The sequence below is a fragment of the Sardina pilchardus genome, chromosome 13, assembly GCF_963854185.1.
Source record: "Sardina pilchardus chromosome 13, fSarPil1.1, whole genome shotgun sequence".
Lineage (NCBI taxonomy): Eukaryota > Metazoa > Chordata > Actinopteri > Clupeiformes > Clupeidae > Sardina > Sardina pilchardus.
The window spans coordinates 13,856,410-13,870,215 of NC_085006.1; the positions used below are offsets into that span (position 1 = coordinate 13,856,410).

The 13,806-nt window shown below is 46.6% G+C and overlaps 1 protein-coding gene across 1 annotated transcript in view; it reads right to left on the reverse strand.

The window, feature by feature from the left end:
• LOC134099869 (segment polarity protein dishevelled homolog DVL-3) overlaps positions 1-12,469 on the reverse strand; it is a 30,269-nt gene extending 17,800 nt beyond the window's left edge. Inside the window, exon 1 of the mRNA XM_062552895.1 lies at positions 11,977-12,469. Within this exon, the coding sequence (XP_062408879.1) occupies positions 11,977-12,137 (161 nt within the window). The 5' untranslated portion in view covers positions 12,138-12,469. The remainder of the gene's footprint in view (positions 1-11,976) is intronic.
• Positions 12,470-13,806: the final 1,337 nt, after the last annotated feature.

Here is a 13,806-nt window from a genome sequence, read left to right on the forward strand (position 1 = left end):
AGAGAGGTGAAAGAGAGGGAGAGAGAGAGTGAGAGAGAGGGTGAGAGAGAGAGAGAGGGAGGAGGTGAAGGAAGGGAAGGATGGACGCAGCCAAAACGAGTGAGGAGATGAGTGGGAGAGACACAGAGGAACAAGAGACACACAGAAAGTGCTCCAGCTTCCTGTCTCCATGGGCACACGAGCACAGCGCACACACACACACACACACACACACACACACGCACACACACTCTCTCTCACTCTCACACACATATACACACACACACAGACAGACACAGACACACACACACACACACACACACACACAGAGACACTCACACACACACACACAGAGAGAGAGAGAGAGAGAGAGACACACACACACACACACACACAGTGGAAAATCTGTGGCAGTGGCCGGTAGTGGTGCTGGAGTCCTGTGGCTCAGTTTATTACAACAACAATAATAATCCACCGAAAACACTCGTCCTCTGTCTCCTGCTCTTTTTTTCTCTCTCTTTCTCTCTTTTTCTCTCTCTTTCTCTCTCTCCTGCATTCCCTTTCTGCTTTTTTTTTCGCCCTCTCCCCAACCAAGCTGAAATACTTCTGCAGCCCTCGGTTTCTCCCTGCTCTGGTTGTGGTTTTCGGGCTCTTCAGTGTTATAGGAACATAAAATCAGACCTTATGCTTAATTTAATGCTCAGGAACTGTAAAATTGTGCAAACACCAACTTGGGCTCACTCTCTCTCTCGCTCCCTAACCATGTTTTTTTTATTTTTTTTTGTATCCATGCTTCACTTGCGTACACAAATCCACACTCTAACACAAGGGCTCAAACACCGCCACAACCCCGGCCACGTCAGAGGCAGATACAACAGGCAAAAACCCTGCCACTCTTTCACATACACACACACACACACACACACACGAGTGTACACACACAGGCACACACACACAAATGGATAGCTAGTAACACATCAGCAGCTGATATGAGATACTTAAGTGGTGATTGTGTGACAGAGTGCTTGTGTGTGTGTGTGGGCACAAATGCACGCGTGTGCGTGCGTGCGTGTGTGTGTTTCCTTGGTCCCATCTGTTCTGTGTGATTACTGTGTGCTGGCGGACCCAGCTGACTGCCCCACTCATTCTCTCATTCCCTCCCTCCCTCCCTCCCGCTCACTGGTGCAGCAGCCCCACTTCTACCACTTACTATTACTTATGCAGCAAAAGTCAGCGTGTGTGTGTGTGTGTGTGTGTGTGTCTGTGCAAGCAGGCTTGCGCAAGCAAGCATACGTGACCATGATGCATGTGTTTACAAGTGTGGGCTCCACATGTGTGTGTGTGTGTGTGTGTGTGTGTCACAGACGGTGTGGATTACTGCTACAACCACTCCATTACACAGCATGACTGTGTGTGTGTGTGTGTGTTTGCGCGCCTCTGTGTAACTGCTGTGGCCACAATGACTATATTAGCAGACTGTGTGTGTGTGTGTGTGCCTCTGAGTAACCGATGTGGCTACAATAACTCCATTAGACTGCAGTTCAACTGTGCCATATGTGCACCTGTGAAGGAAGTCAGTCATGGCAGACTCTTTACCATTAGTGTCTGTGTGTGTCTGTATGTGTATGCGTATGTGCAACCCTATTTAATGTATGTGCAACTGTATTTAATTCTCTATTGACTTTTTACTACTGACTTTTCAACATCACTTGCTGCTAATATGCTTGATAAATAGTAGCATTATTATTATCACATTATTACGTATGTATGTGTGTGTGTGTGTGTGTGTGTGTCTGTGTCTGTGTGTAACCATGTGGAAGCGCTTGTGTGTTTCTGTGCTTTGTGTATGCGAGCGCATGTGTCCACTGCATGTATGTAGGTCAGCGTGGGAGTAGAACGCGTGAGTCACGAGTGAAGACCACGTTATCTTCTGCAAGGAGCCGCGCTGCTGCTACTACTGCAGCCTCATGTGTGAGCCAACAGGACATAACACATCAGTATAGCACACCAATCAAAGTGTGTGACAGAGACAGAGCATGCATGTGTGTGTGTGTGTGTGTGTGTGAGAGAGAGAGAGAAAGAGAGAGAGAGAGAAGGAGAGGGAGAGAGAGGGAGAGTGAGTGAGTGAGTGAGTGAGTGAGTGAGTGAGTGAGTGAGTGTGTGTTTGTGTTGTTATATCTTTCTGATTGTATGAGTAGAGGATTATAAACTGCGGTATGTAAACAATGGTCTGGGCGGTAGTAGGCCTGGGCGGGGTGGGGGTGGGTGGGCAGAGTGATTGGCATCTGCACTGCGGCTCCAATCTGTGCAGGGGTTGGACGTCCAGTCTGCTCGGCACGGCCCAGTGCAGTGGATTTTAACCGCGCTGGGCTGCAGAGGCCTAATCCTCAGTCAGCTGGGCAATAAAAACAAGCCTTTCTGGGACTCTCTGTGTGTGTGTGTGTATGTGTGTGTGTGTGTGTGTGCACGCATGTGTATTTCAGAGAGAGAGAGAGAGAGAGAAGGAGAGAGAGTGCTTTGGTGAGTAAAACACTATGTGAGTATGAGAGTGGGAGAGATGTAGGCCCCGAGTTTGTTTTTAGAATGTGTCTGACTGCCCTGCCTGAGCATAAACAGGCTGTGTGTGAGGGTCAGGAGAACAGAGTAGTGGATGGGCGAAGCACTGCATTTGAGCACAAGATGCAAACAAAGACACTGTGCTGACAAAGAGACTGTGCTTCCGAGGATGACATAATGGCAGGCTGAGAGATGGCCTGTACCTCATCTCTGCGCTTGACTGAGCATGTGCCCTTTCTTGGTGACGCATTTTTACAGAGTATGTTCTGTGCCACAGCCACACTCACACACACACACACACACACACACACACACACACTAACACTCATACACACCCAGAACCCACTCCCCTGGCAGACCCACCCTAACCACATAGAGAGAGAAAGACTGAGACTGAAAGAGAGAGACTGAAAGAGAGTGACAGAGAGGAGAGAGAGAGCGAGAGAGAGAGAGAGAGAGAGAGAGAGAGAGAGCACATCAAATGCACCGCGGTCTCCATGAGCTAATTAGGCAAATGGGATGGGAGCGCCCAGTGCTGTCGCGCTCACATGTAAATCACATGTGGCAAGCGGGACAGGTCAAGTGTAGCTTTGTAGACCTTTTAAGCTCTGCGGTCGAACTGTTATTACTATGCATCCTCCACTCCCTCGTTCTCCTCTAATATCGCCCCTGGATCTCTCTCTCTCTCCATCCCTCCCTTCCTTTAAAGCCTTTTCTTCCCTCTTTCTTCGCCACATCCCTCGCTCCCTCCTTCAGTCCTTCCTTCCGGCATCTGTTCTTCCTCCCCACCACCTAATGGAGCCACTGGCTCCATTTACAGGCATGAGTGGGCATTACCCAAATTATCGTCATTATGATAATCACCATGGTGGCCATTAACGCCAGCGTCAGAGGAAGCACCATCATCTTCATCAGCACACACAGATGAACCGTCATCTTCTTTATCGTCATCTTCATCATCGTCAGCATTGCCATTGTCATCATCATCATTGTCATCACAGGATGCTCATCCATCCTCCATCTCCTATTAATCGGTCCTCTTCTGCTCATGATCTTCATTTCACTTCCATCAAACATGAATCTCTGTTTCTCTCTCTCTCTCTTTCTCTCTCTCTCTCTCTCTTTCCACGCCCCTCCCGCCATAACCCTCACAATAATCTCTTCTCGTTTCCCTCCCTCAGGGTTGGGGCCTCCTATGCCACTCAAAGGCCTCCTTAACCCCCACCCCTCAACACACACACACACACATACACCCTGTGCCATTGGGGTAGTCCACATATGATTGTGTGATTGTGTGTGTGTGTGCGTGTGTGTGTGTGTGTGTGTGTGTGTGTGTGTGTGTGTGTGTGTGTGTGTGTGTGTGTGTGTGTACTCGCATGTGTAGACAGCTCCATTGATCTGTAAACAGAGCTGGTCGCTAATAAAGAGTCCCTTCCTCTTCATAGCCCACTATGATTAGATTTAGTCCGGGAATAAGAAGACAAATGGGACTCTGGCCTGGGAGAGAGAGAGAGAGAGAGATGAAAGAGAGAGAGATGGAGAGTGTGAGAGAGAGATGATGAAAGAGAGCGAAGGAGAGAAGGAGGGATGGGAAGGAGAGAAAGATAGACGGAGTGAGAAAGATGGAAAGAGGGAAAAGGGGAGAGAAAAAGAGGCAAGGGAAACACAGATATAAAGATGTAGACCGAAAGAGAGAGAGAGAGAGAGAGAGAAAGAAAGAAAGAAGGGGAGGCGGAAAAAGGGAGTGACAGGAGGCCAGTGAGTGAACGGGAAGAGATAGAGAGAGAGAGAGAGAGAGAGAGAGAGAGTGAGAGAGAGAGAATGAGAGAGAGATGGGGAGGGGAGTAAAGGAGCACAGAGGGCACAGACACAGGGTGAGGTGAACAGAAGAGAGAGGAGGGGAGTGTGTGATCTAAGACGCATGGAGGCTGCATTCTTTCTCCTCCTCCTCCTCCTCCTCCCTCTCTCTCTCCTTTTCTGTCAGGAGACGCACAGGACAAACAACGAGACTCAGCCAGAGAGACAATGAGCCTGAGAGATGGATTAAAGATCCACAGAGACCTATAACACACACACACACACACACACACACACACAAACTCTCTCTCTCTCTCTCTCTCTCTCTCTCATCTGCTATGCAAACATTACCGCCCAAAAAAATGCTCACACGTACGATATGCAAATAACCACTATTAGACAGACTTGCACTCTCTCACACAAAGTCATGCACACAGACACACAAAACGCACGCGCACATACACACACACACACACACACACAAATGGACACATTCTCTGTGGGAGAGAAGACAAGACGGGAAAATAAAACAGGATTTGAAGGAGGGAAACTGGGTCAGCTTCCTTAAGAGAAACATTAACTCGGGGAGAGAGACAGAGAACGCTGCCTGAGAGTGAAAAGGGCTTTCTACCTCACAGCCCTGCAAGTGCCAGACTGACCGCTCACAAACACACACACACACACACACATATATACACACACACACACATTCGCGTGCTCACACACACACACACTCATACATTTGTATCAAACAAACAGGCACAGAAAAATAAATGCCATCTTTTCACTTTATCTGGCCCCCCTTATATGTCTCTCGCTTTCTTTCCCACTATCACACAAAGTCACACACACACACACACACACACAGTCGGACATCACAGGCCATAATTTCTAATGCATAACTCTTTTGCTAAGCAGATGTGTTCTGCTCGGGAGAGAAAAGGGGGGAGGGATCCAGCTGCGCTCTACTATCTGTGTGTGCGTCTGTTTGTGTTTGTTTGTGTGTGTGTGTGTGTGTGTGTGTGTGTGTGTGTGTGTGTGTGTGCATCTGTGTGTGTAACTGTGTATGCACATCTTTTGTGTGTGTGTGTGTGTGTGTGTGTGTGAGAGTGTGTCTGTGCGTGCATGCGCGTCTGCGTGTGTGTGTGTGTTTGTCTGCATGTGTGTGTGTGTGCGTGTGTCTGTGTGTGGTGCTCTCTGCCAACAGGGCATTCTGCGTCATCACCCACAGACAGCTCCACAGCACTATCAAAGGGAAGGGGTTGCAAGGGGGAATAGACAGAGAGGGAAAGAGACACGGGAAGAAGGAAGAAAGCAATTCCTTGGCCCACGCAACCTCCCCCACGCACAAATACACTCACACACACTGACAAGCTGTAGTATGTGAGAGAGTGAGACGTCCTTTAGGGACAGTCAGGGAGAGGACATCAAAACCAGACATGTGACAACCTTAAACCGGAGACAAGTGTTGCAGGTTGTCATATGCGAGAGACGTGTGTGTGTGTGTGTGTGTGTGTGTGTATGTATGTGTTTGTGAGAGAGAGAGAGAGAGACTGACACTGAGAGTGAAAAAAGAGAGACACCCGCTGCTACAAAGACTAACTGACTCTCTCATGCTCTTGCCTCTCTGCGTTGCAATCTTCCACACGCGGCCGCCTCCTCCTACCCTCCTCTGTAGAGAGGCTGACTTGTTCTGAGGTCTACCTCAGCACTAAGCACTAAGCTCCCAAAGAGTCAGAGCAGCAGAGCTCTCTAATGCAGGGTCACCACCTTACTGTGTGTCCCAGCGCTGCCTGGAGCTCACTATATAAAAACACACTTTCATGGGAGGGTGGGGTTAGACCACGGAGGGGGGGAGGCAGGTGATCCCTTTTAGCGGGTCCAGCAGGCGTGGAAGTCGAGCACCTGGTTGAATGGGTCTCGGCGAAACGGATCCGTGAGCAGATTGAGACATTAGTGGTCAGGATGCGGGGCGGGCGGGCGGTGCTGGGCGGGCGGCGTTTAGAGAGGGGCAGACAGTGTCTCCTGTTCCACTTCATGAGCTGTGCTGCTGACTCGCCGTGTCACTGGGGATGGCCTGTCCATCTGTCTGTAAGAGTGTGTATGCAAGTGTGTGTGTGTGTGTGTGTGTGTGTGTCTGTGTGAACAAAAAAAGACTGAGGGAAAGATGTGTGTCCCAGAACACACACATGTACACCGTCTGTTGCTTGAGTATGAGTTTATCTGTGTACATTACAACTGTATATCAACAAGATGGTGAGAAAGACATATAATTGTGTGCGCTTGTTGCATGTATACATAGTATACTTCTGTCTTTGGTGCATATGTTTGTGTATCTTTGTGTGTATGTGTAAATATGTGTGTGTCTGTGTGCGTATGTGTGAGTGTTTGTGTGTGTGTGTGTGTGTGTGTGTGTGTGTGTGTGTGTGTGTGTGTGAAAGTACTGATGATGCTGGAGGCCATGCGGTCTCGGCAGCTGCCATCTGCAATCTCAAGGGGCGCGAGCCACTGCTGCTCTCTCCCTGCAGCCCCGACACACCCCCGACTGGTCAGCATAATCCTACACACCTGTGTGTGTGTGTGTGTGTGTGTGTGTGTGTGTGTGTGTGTGTGTGTGTGTGCGTGTGTGTGTGCTTAAGATTGCATCTGGGCCACGCTCCAGATTCCCAGCTGGACCCCTGTGTGTGTGTGTGTATGTTTGCTGGCATATCTGGATCGAGATCACTGCTATATCACTGATGCTCCTCGAATGGATTACGCAACCAGACAAAAGCACTGAAGAGGGCAGATAAAGCTCCATTTCCTCCTGCGCGGGCGATACACACCCAGGCCTGCACTGCACCGCTCTGTCCAACAGGATGCAATTAATCCACATTCACAAGCCACTGGGAGGACAGAGATGCAACCACATCTGCTTGTGTCACATGTATTTCTTAAAACATATTTTGTGGGAACTTTTGGTATAAAACTGCCTACTTAGAGGCAGTATTATTTGTGCTCTTCTAGTTTTTGGTCTTCATTTTGTACACACTGTAAGAAGACACTTTTTGCATTTGCATTGCATCTGATTTCTTATGTCTGCAGGATGACGCTCATGAGAGACAACAGAAAATCAGCACAAACAGCAGACAACAGAGGTGTATCTCTGTGTGTATGATAATCTTTTGGCATATGCCACAGAGCAATTTCATAATCGCTCTTTGATACTGTGCCAAAAGATTATGTACACTATTGTTTACGCATATCGGGGGAAAATTGTCAGATGAATTGCCCCAAATTGATCGGGCCCAATCAATCAACCTCTCCTCTGACTTTTGGATGTACACATTAGCGAAACGTGAGTGTCATTTAATCCACTGTGACTGGTGCTGCTCACACTGATTTTCTACCTCATCAGTCAAGCTGTCATCTGGTCACGATACTGATGGGCGGCGAGTGAATCTCGTCCGCTATCGCTGCCGCGGCACACAGCCATGAGTCATGAGTCAGCCCGCTCGGTGTTTTTATGGCACATGCATCCATAAAGGAGCCAGGTTATCGAGTTACACAGAGAAGAGACCTTCCCTACCCCCCCGTGTGTGTGTGTGTGTGTGTGTGTGTGTGTGTGTGTGTGTGTGTGAGTGTGAGTGTGAGTGTGAGTGTGTGCGTGCGCGTGCATGTGGATTCTTTGGTATCAGACTGTCATGTTATCAGCAGTTGTGCAGAAAGGAGACATCCTGTACGCCTGTTGTTGTGAGTGTGTGTGTGTGTGTGTGTGTGTGTGTGTATGTGTGTGTGTGTGGATAGTGGACACACATGAAAGTCTGGATATGAAAGCAAGAATTGATGTCAGGCAGTCATGTGTCCAAGGGAAAATATAAATTCAGAATATAAATTCAGTGGTGACTGAGCATGCCTGTGTGTTTGTGTCTGCTTGCTGAAGATAAAATGTGTGGATGTATGGACAGACAGAAAGTGATTAAATTAGCAAAGGGGGGTCACAGGTGTCAAAGCAGTGCGAGAGGGTAAAGGTTTACTACTTTTCTAATGTCGTGATGAGTGCAATTCATCTCCTCGCGGCAGGACAGAGAGAGGGGTCAAACCAATAACCTGACAACATACAAATCAATGACGCACCCATGACTGCGCGATGACGTTTGCCCTGAGGACGGGAATGTGAGATGGAGGAGTCATCAACAAGTGTACCTGGTATAACTGGAACTGCGCTGCCGCTGCATGATTCTGACTCACGAATCTATCCAGTGCCATTTCTTTGCATTCACATGACCGCACATGACCGGTTGGCATGAACACATATTCTTGGGCCTATGGATACGGTAGGCAGCAACAAAAGCCTTGGCGAAGTCTGAATTGTTTTTTTTTTTTTTTTTTAATAAAGCACAATCAACAACCATTAATGACCAATAACAGGTTGACAGGCACCACACACATTTTGGAGGCAGTGGAGGGATATGCTGAATTTCGGTCTGTAAAATATTAGCAAACTGATGTCAGCGCTGCCATCATCAGCCGCGCGCCGAAGACACATATGCTGAGAGGCAGTGGCGATTCTAGAGTCTGTGGGGGCCCTAAGCAAAAAATCCTAGGGGGCCCTACTTACACAACCCCCCCCCCCCCCCCCCAAAAAAAAATACTTGTTTTTAACATGTTGCTAGCCCTATGCCAAGCATTTATCATTCATTGCAAGTGCCATTCACACATGCTACATACTGTTTTTTTTTCAGCACAGTCTAGGCTACCCAGATCTGCCACAATATCATGCATAAATACTTGCATTGATTTATTTTAGATTTGTAAATAATACAAATTCAAAAAGCAGGCTACAAATTCTTACATTTTGACGTGTATCTCACCACAGCAAGCAGCTCGACATGACTTGGTTGTATAGGCCTGACTGCTCTGTAAATGGCAAGAACCATGATGGAGGGATACGGGTCTGAGCAATTTACAGAAATATGTGGTGTGTAGGCCTACCTTCCAGAAATAAGCTGATCTGACCTGACTTGTTTGCGTTGTGGCACACATGACGTGCACACATGATGATTCTCTATAATATTTATTTTACTGCATTGCAATGAACAAAGTAAAGGCAAAAAAAGTGTTTATTTGTCAAACAAATTTGGATGCAATATGAGTCTTGAATTGGATACCATACAGGAGTTTGCTATAGCCTATAGGATCTCAAAACCGTATGCTATTATGAACGTGCCTTGCCATAGAGAAACACATGATAACGTTGGATTATGAACAGCTATTATCGCACACAAAAACATAGGGTAAGTGGAGCTAAATGAAGTTATTATTTTGCTGTCACTTGGTCTGTTTTATAACTTAAAAGGTTGTATTTGGTATCTGTGTGGATAGCTCTAGCTCTCCTCTTTCATCTGACATGCGTGTCATCTTTCTGATCGCGATTTCACGAGTAAATACGAGAGCTAGTATATGACATTATTTGTTTGTCACTTCGTCTGTTTTTATAACACAGAAGGATCGATGTATTTGGTATCAATGGAAAGCTCTGTTTCCCCTCTTTCATCTGATATGCGTAGCATCTCTGTGCGATGCCGGGTTTGCCAGTAATTCAAGCGAGACTGGATGTGCGGGTGTATGCAGAGCAATATAGACTGTAAATATGATATACTTTGATTTAACTTCATGACTTTCATACTTGATCGTACAGACAAGTGCCTAGTCTCGTTGGAAAGCCCCGCTTCTGCTCTTTCGTGCAATATAGGTCTCATCTCGCTGCGACTAATAATTGCGGAGCAATGTTAACAGTGAAGAATGGGTGTGTTTTTTTGATGCACTTTGCGCTAGTCGGGCTCAATATGTGTGGATTGTTTGCACTCTTTTGGACACAGATCCACTGTTTATAAGCCGATAGCATACATGTAGGCTACTATTTGTAAGACAGGTCAGGACAGGAGCACACAAAATCACGTAACCCACCATTCAATCTCTATTGACGAAATGCTCGCTTGTCGCACCATAAACGCTCTGAGGTCTCGGGGCCCCCTAACGGCTCGGGGCTCCAAGCAGTTGCTTGCCATGCCTGTCGGCAAGGTGCGCCCCTGCTGAGAGGTTCCTGCTGTGTCTCCAACGTTGCACTGCTCGCGGGCCTTTAACGAGAAGCAAGCACGCTTGCCAGGGGGTCTGGAACAATAGCAAGCTGTTCACCTTGAGGAGCTGGTTTTGAAGGGACAGAGACTTGACCACAGTGGACACACAAGCTGCGTGAGAGTCTTGTTTTGTTAACTATGCGAGTGTGTGTTTGTTTGTGAGACTCGTCTCGGGGGCATGTGTGGCTTGGCAATCCTGAAAAAAACACGCTGGCATGCCAACAAAAGCAAACAAAACCCCAGTTGTATGGATTTGAATTTAGCAATGGGACGCTGTTCAGTACTTTGACAGTAATTCGGGCTTGGGTGCAGCCTATGTTTATAAATCTGCTCAAAGGATCAGCATACACTGTATTCCCGAATGATAGACTGTTTCCAAGTCAGCATTCCAGACGCTTCATAAACCGCTCCTTCTGTAACGAACGAAGTACAGTAGTTGCCATTCAGAGACGTAGGCTTCCTTATCTCTGCATGACACATTTTAACAAGTGCGCACTGGCGTGATTAGTGTTAACCACCACTCGTACGTTAAGGCGGACACATGGGGACAAAAGGACATTTTCCTTTTCTTTTTATAACAAAAGAGTCTAGTTCGTCAACCTTCCCCCTCTAGTCCACATCCGCCATTTTCGCATTTTCTCTCGCGTAACCACTGTATTAAGGCACGGATAATGTAAAAATTGGATCATTAAAGACGGCGAATAATAAGAAACTATGTAGCCTGCTTGGGGCAGGAACAACCCCAACTCCAAATGGCAAGGTGGCCTAACAAGTAATTAGATGAGAGTAGGCTACAACAGAGGTGTCTTGTGTCCCGAGGCGAATGACGAAGAGGAGTACAGACAGACAATTTTAAGTTAGTTGTGTTGACCCAGATGGATTGTTCTCCACTTTGACAAAACTGACACCGTCCCTGCCACCCGCTGAGCAAATTCTAGGCACAAGGCTTTTTTGTAAGTTGCTAACGAGCCGACAAACCCCCTCGTTCCTCCATTCCCCCAAACCGTCGTTTTATTGGTTGACCTTGGAAGCCTTGGAGACCTCCTTTTTGACATAAACAGACACCCTCCTTCCCCCTAACCCCATGGTCCCTCCTTCAAAAAATCTCAGACTTGCAACCATAGCACTATTATTGCAGCCCATAAGTAGACTACTACAACCATAGAGTCCTCCATTTCCAAAATGGACGGTGGTATAAAATAAATTATCCTCTTTAAATATATTCGTTGAACCAAAGGTGAAAACTTATTCTAGGCTAAACCTAATTACACTAATATTCAGACCGTTCGTTGTCATTCTGCCATGCTGGTATGGCCGAGAGATCTCCAAGGGCTGTTGTGAAGGTGCATGGCAGGCTAACAGTCATAGTCATGCAGAAAAGTGCCTGGCCTTACCCCCAACACAGCAACGTTACAGGGAACTAGGTCATGGAGCATTCAGTTAAGATGAAATCAAATGTTACCTTAGGGTGAGGTCAAAACAGAGAATAAATCAGTGTAGCTAAAGCATGATGTGTCATCCTTACCCGAAGTCATCATCCATAGACTTGAAGAAAAATTTGTAGTTGGGTTTATTGAGGACATTTTTGAAGTCCGCAAGAGTGACCCTATCCGATGGAATGGGCAGTTTGACCAGGTAGGGAGTCTCCTGATCATCGAGGTGGTAGATAATTTTGGTCTCCCCCATGGCAGGCCGCTGGGGAGTGCGAGGCCGTGCTCATCCAGCGCCGAGTCCCACTCGCAGCCTCCTTAGTGCTGCTTGAGCGTTGAATCCCCCTTCTCCTCGCTCGATCCTATCCGCCTATTGAGAGCCTCGCTGTTGCGCTTACAGATCGGTCCAGGGAAGTCAACGAACAAACACGAACGAATTACTCGCTTAAAGTTAACGCTGATCTGTTCGTCCGATACGTGGTCTAGTCGTGCAGCCTAAGTGCCGAAATAGAAAATATGAGTGAAGTTGCACGTTAGCTTGGCCCAGATTGGGCTCCGTGTGAACAGTGCTTCCCCCTGTTTCTTGTAACAGCTGTCTGCCGATGTGTGAGGATAGCCCCTCCTATCAGTTTTCCATGGGACTCCCTCTACAGGAGATGTGACGAAAAACTGTGAGGATAGGCGATATGGTTCTGTATGAAACCAAATTGATAAATGAAAAAACAGGGCATGCATAAACAAGCTTTCTTAATGTGAATAATAGGCTATACGATTTTTTCTTAGTAGCCAGTACATTTAGGAAATTCTTTGACAGATGGATGTTTCGGTTGCTTAGGCTTAGGCCTATTTTTTTAAAAATTTTTTTAAGGACGAAAGATACTGAATGCACGTTGTGTATAAATGTGTGTATATGCACAAATGAACCCATACATTTGTGCAATTTAAAGTCTATACATTTAGTATTGCGTCTTTAGGTTTACTTTCCATGACTACACACGAGGGTGTGGCGCCCCCCTGTGGAAACTACAGGTCTAGTATATCTAACCATATGCGTAAAGATGGAATCAAACTCTCCTCAGGCCCCTATTGAACCACACCTCGCCTTTTAACTTAATTGCTTACTTACTTATGTGCGTCAGTCATGATAGACAAAGTGAAGGGTAGGCTACTCTGTGCACATGTTTGTGAACAAATTGTCTATCAATGAAATGAATGGACTGATGGTCAAACACCAGGAAAACATTATTTTCATTTCTCAAAAGTTTTATTACCTGCAAAACTTTGAAAATAAATGTTTGTTTTCACCTGTGCAGTTGATTAAGGCTTGTAACGACTGAGTATCCCACCAATGTGTAGGCTATATCCACTGCCACTGACTCTTTCACACCCACACTTGGAAAGTTAAACAACACTATCTTAAAACACAAATTCAACTATTCTCCATTCCTCTGCCATGGACCATTACATTTGCTTATAACGAAATTACAACCTGGATGCGGACTGCTCTCTACCAATGACATTGCAAACCAACTAAATCAATACATGATTAGTCCCTCTTTAGACATTCAATTTACACTGTGTTTATTTTTACAACACTCATCCAAATAACAAAAACAAAAAAAACAACACTTAAAGAACATAACTTCTATGTCATTAACATAGGAGTGATGTACTTGAATGTGAGCAAAGTCTCTGGAACGCTGACATTATTACTGTTATTGAACCAGACATATGGCTAGGAGGGTCTGCTACACAACGGAACCCTCGGAACTCCAGGCCAGCAGTGTTGTGACGTCATGTTCCACAACAGTGCAAAAGCTTCCAGAAGGCACCTGTGTTTGCCCTGCCCACTCCACTCTTGACTGACATACCTGAGATCACAGGTGGGAGGGGTTTAGCACCAGGCACAGAGGTCAGGTGGGTGT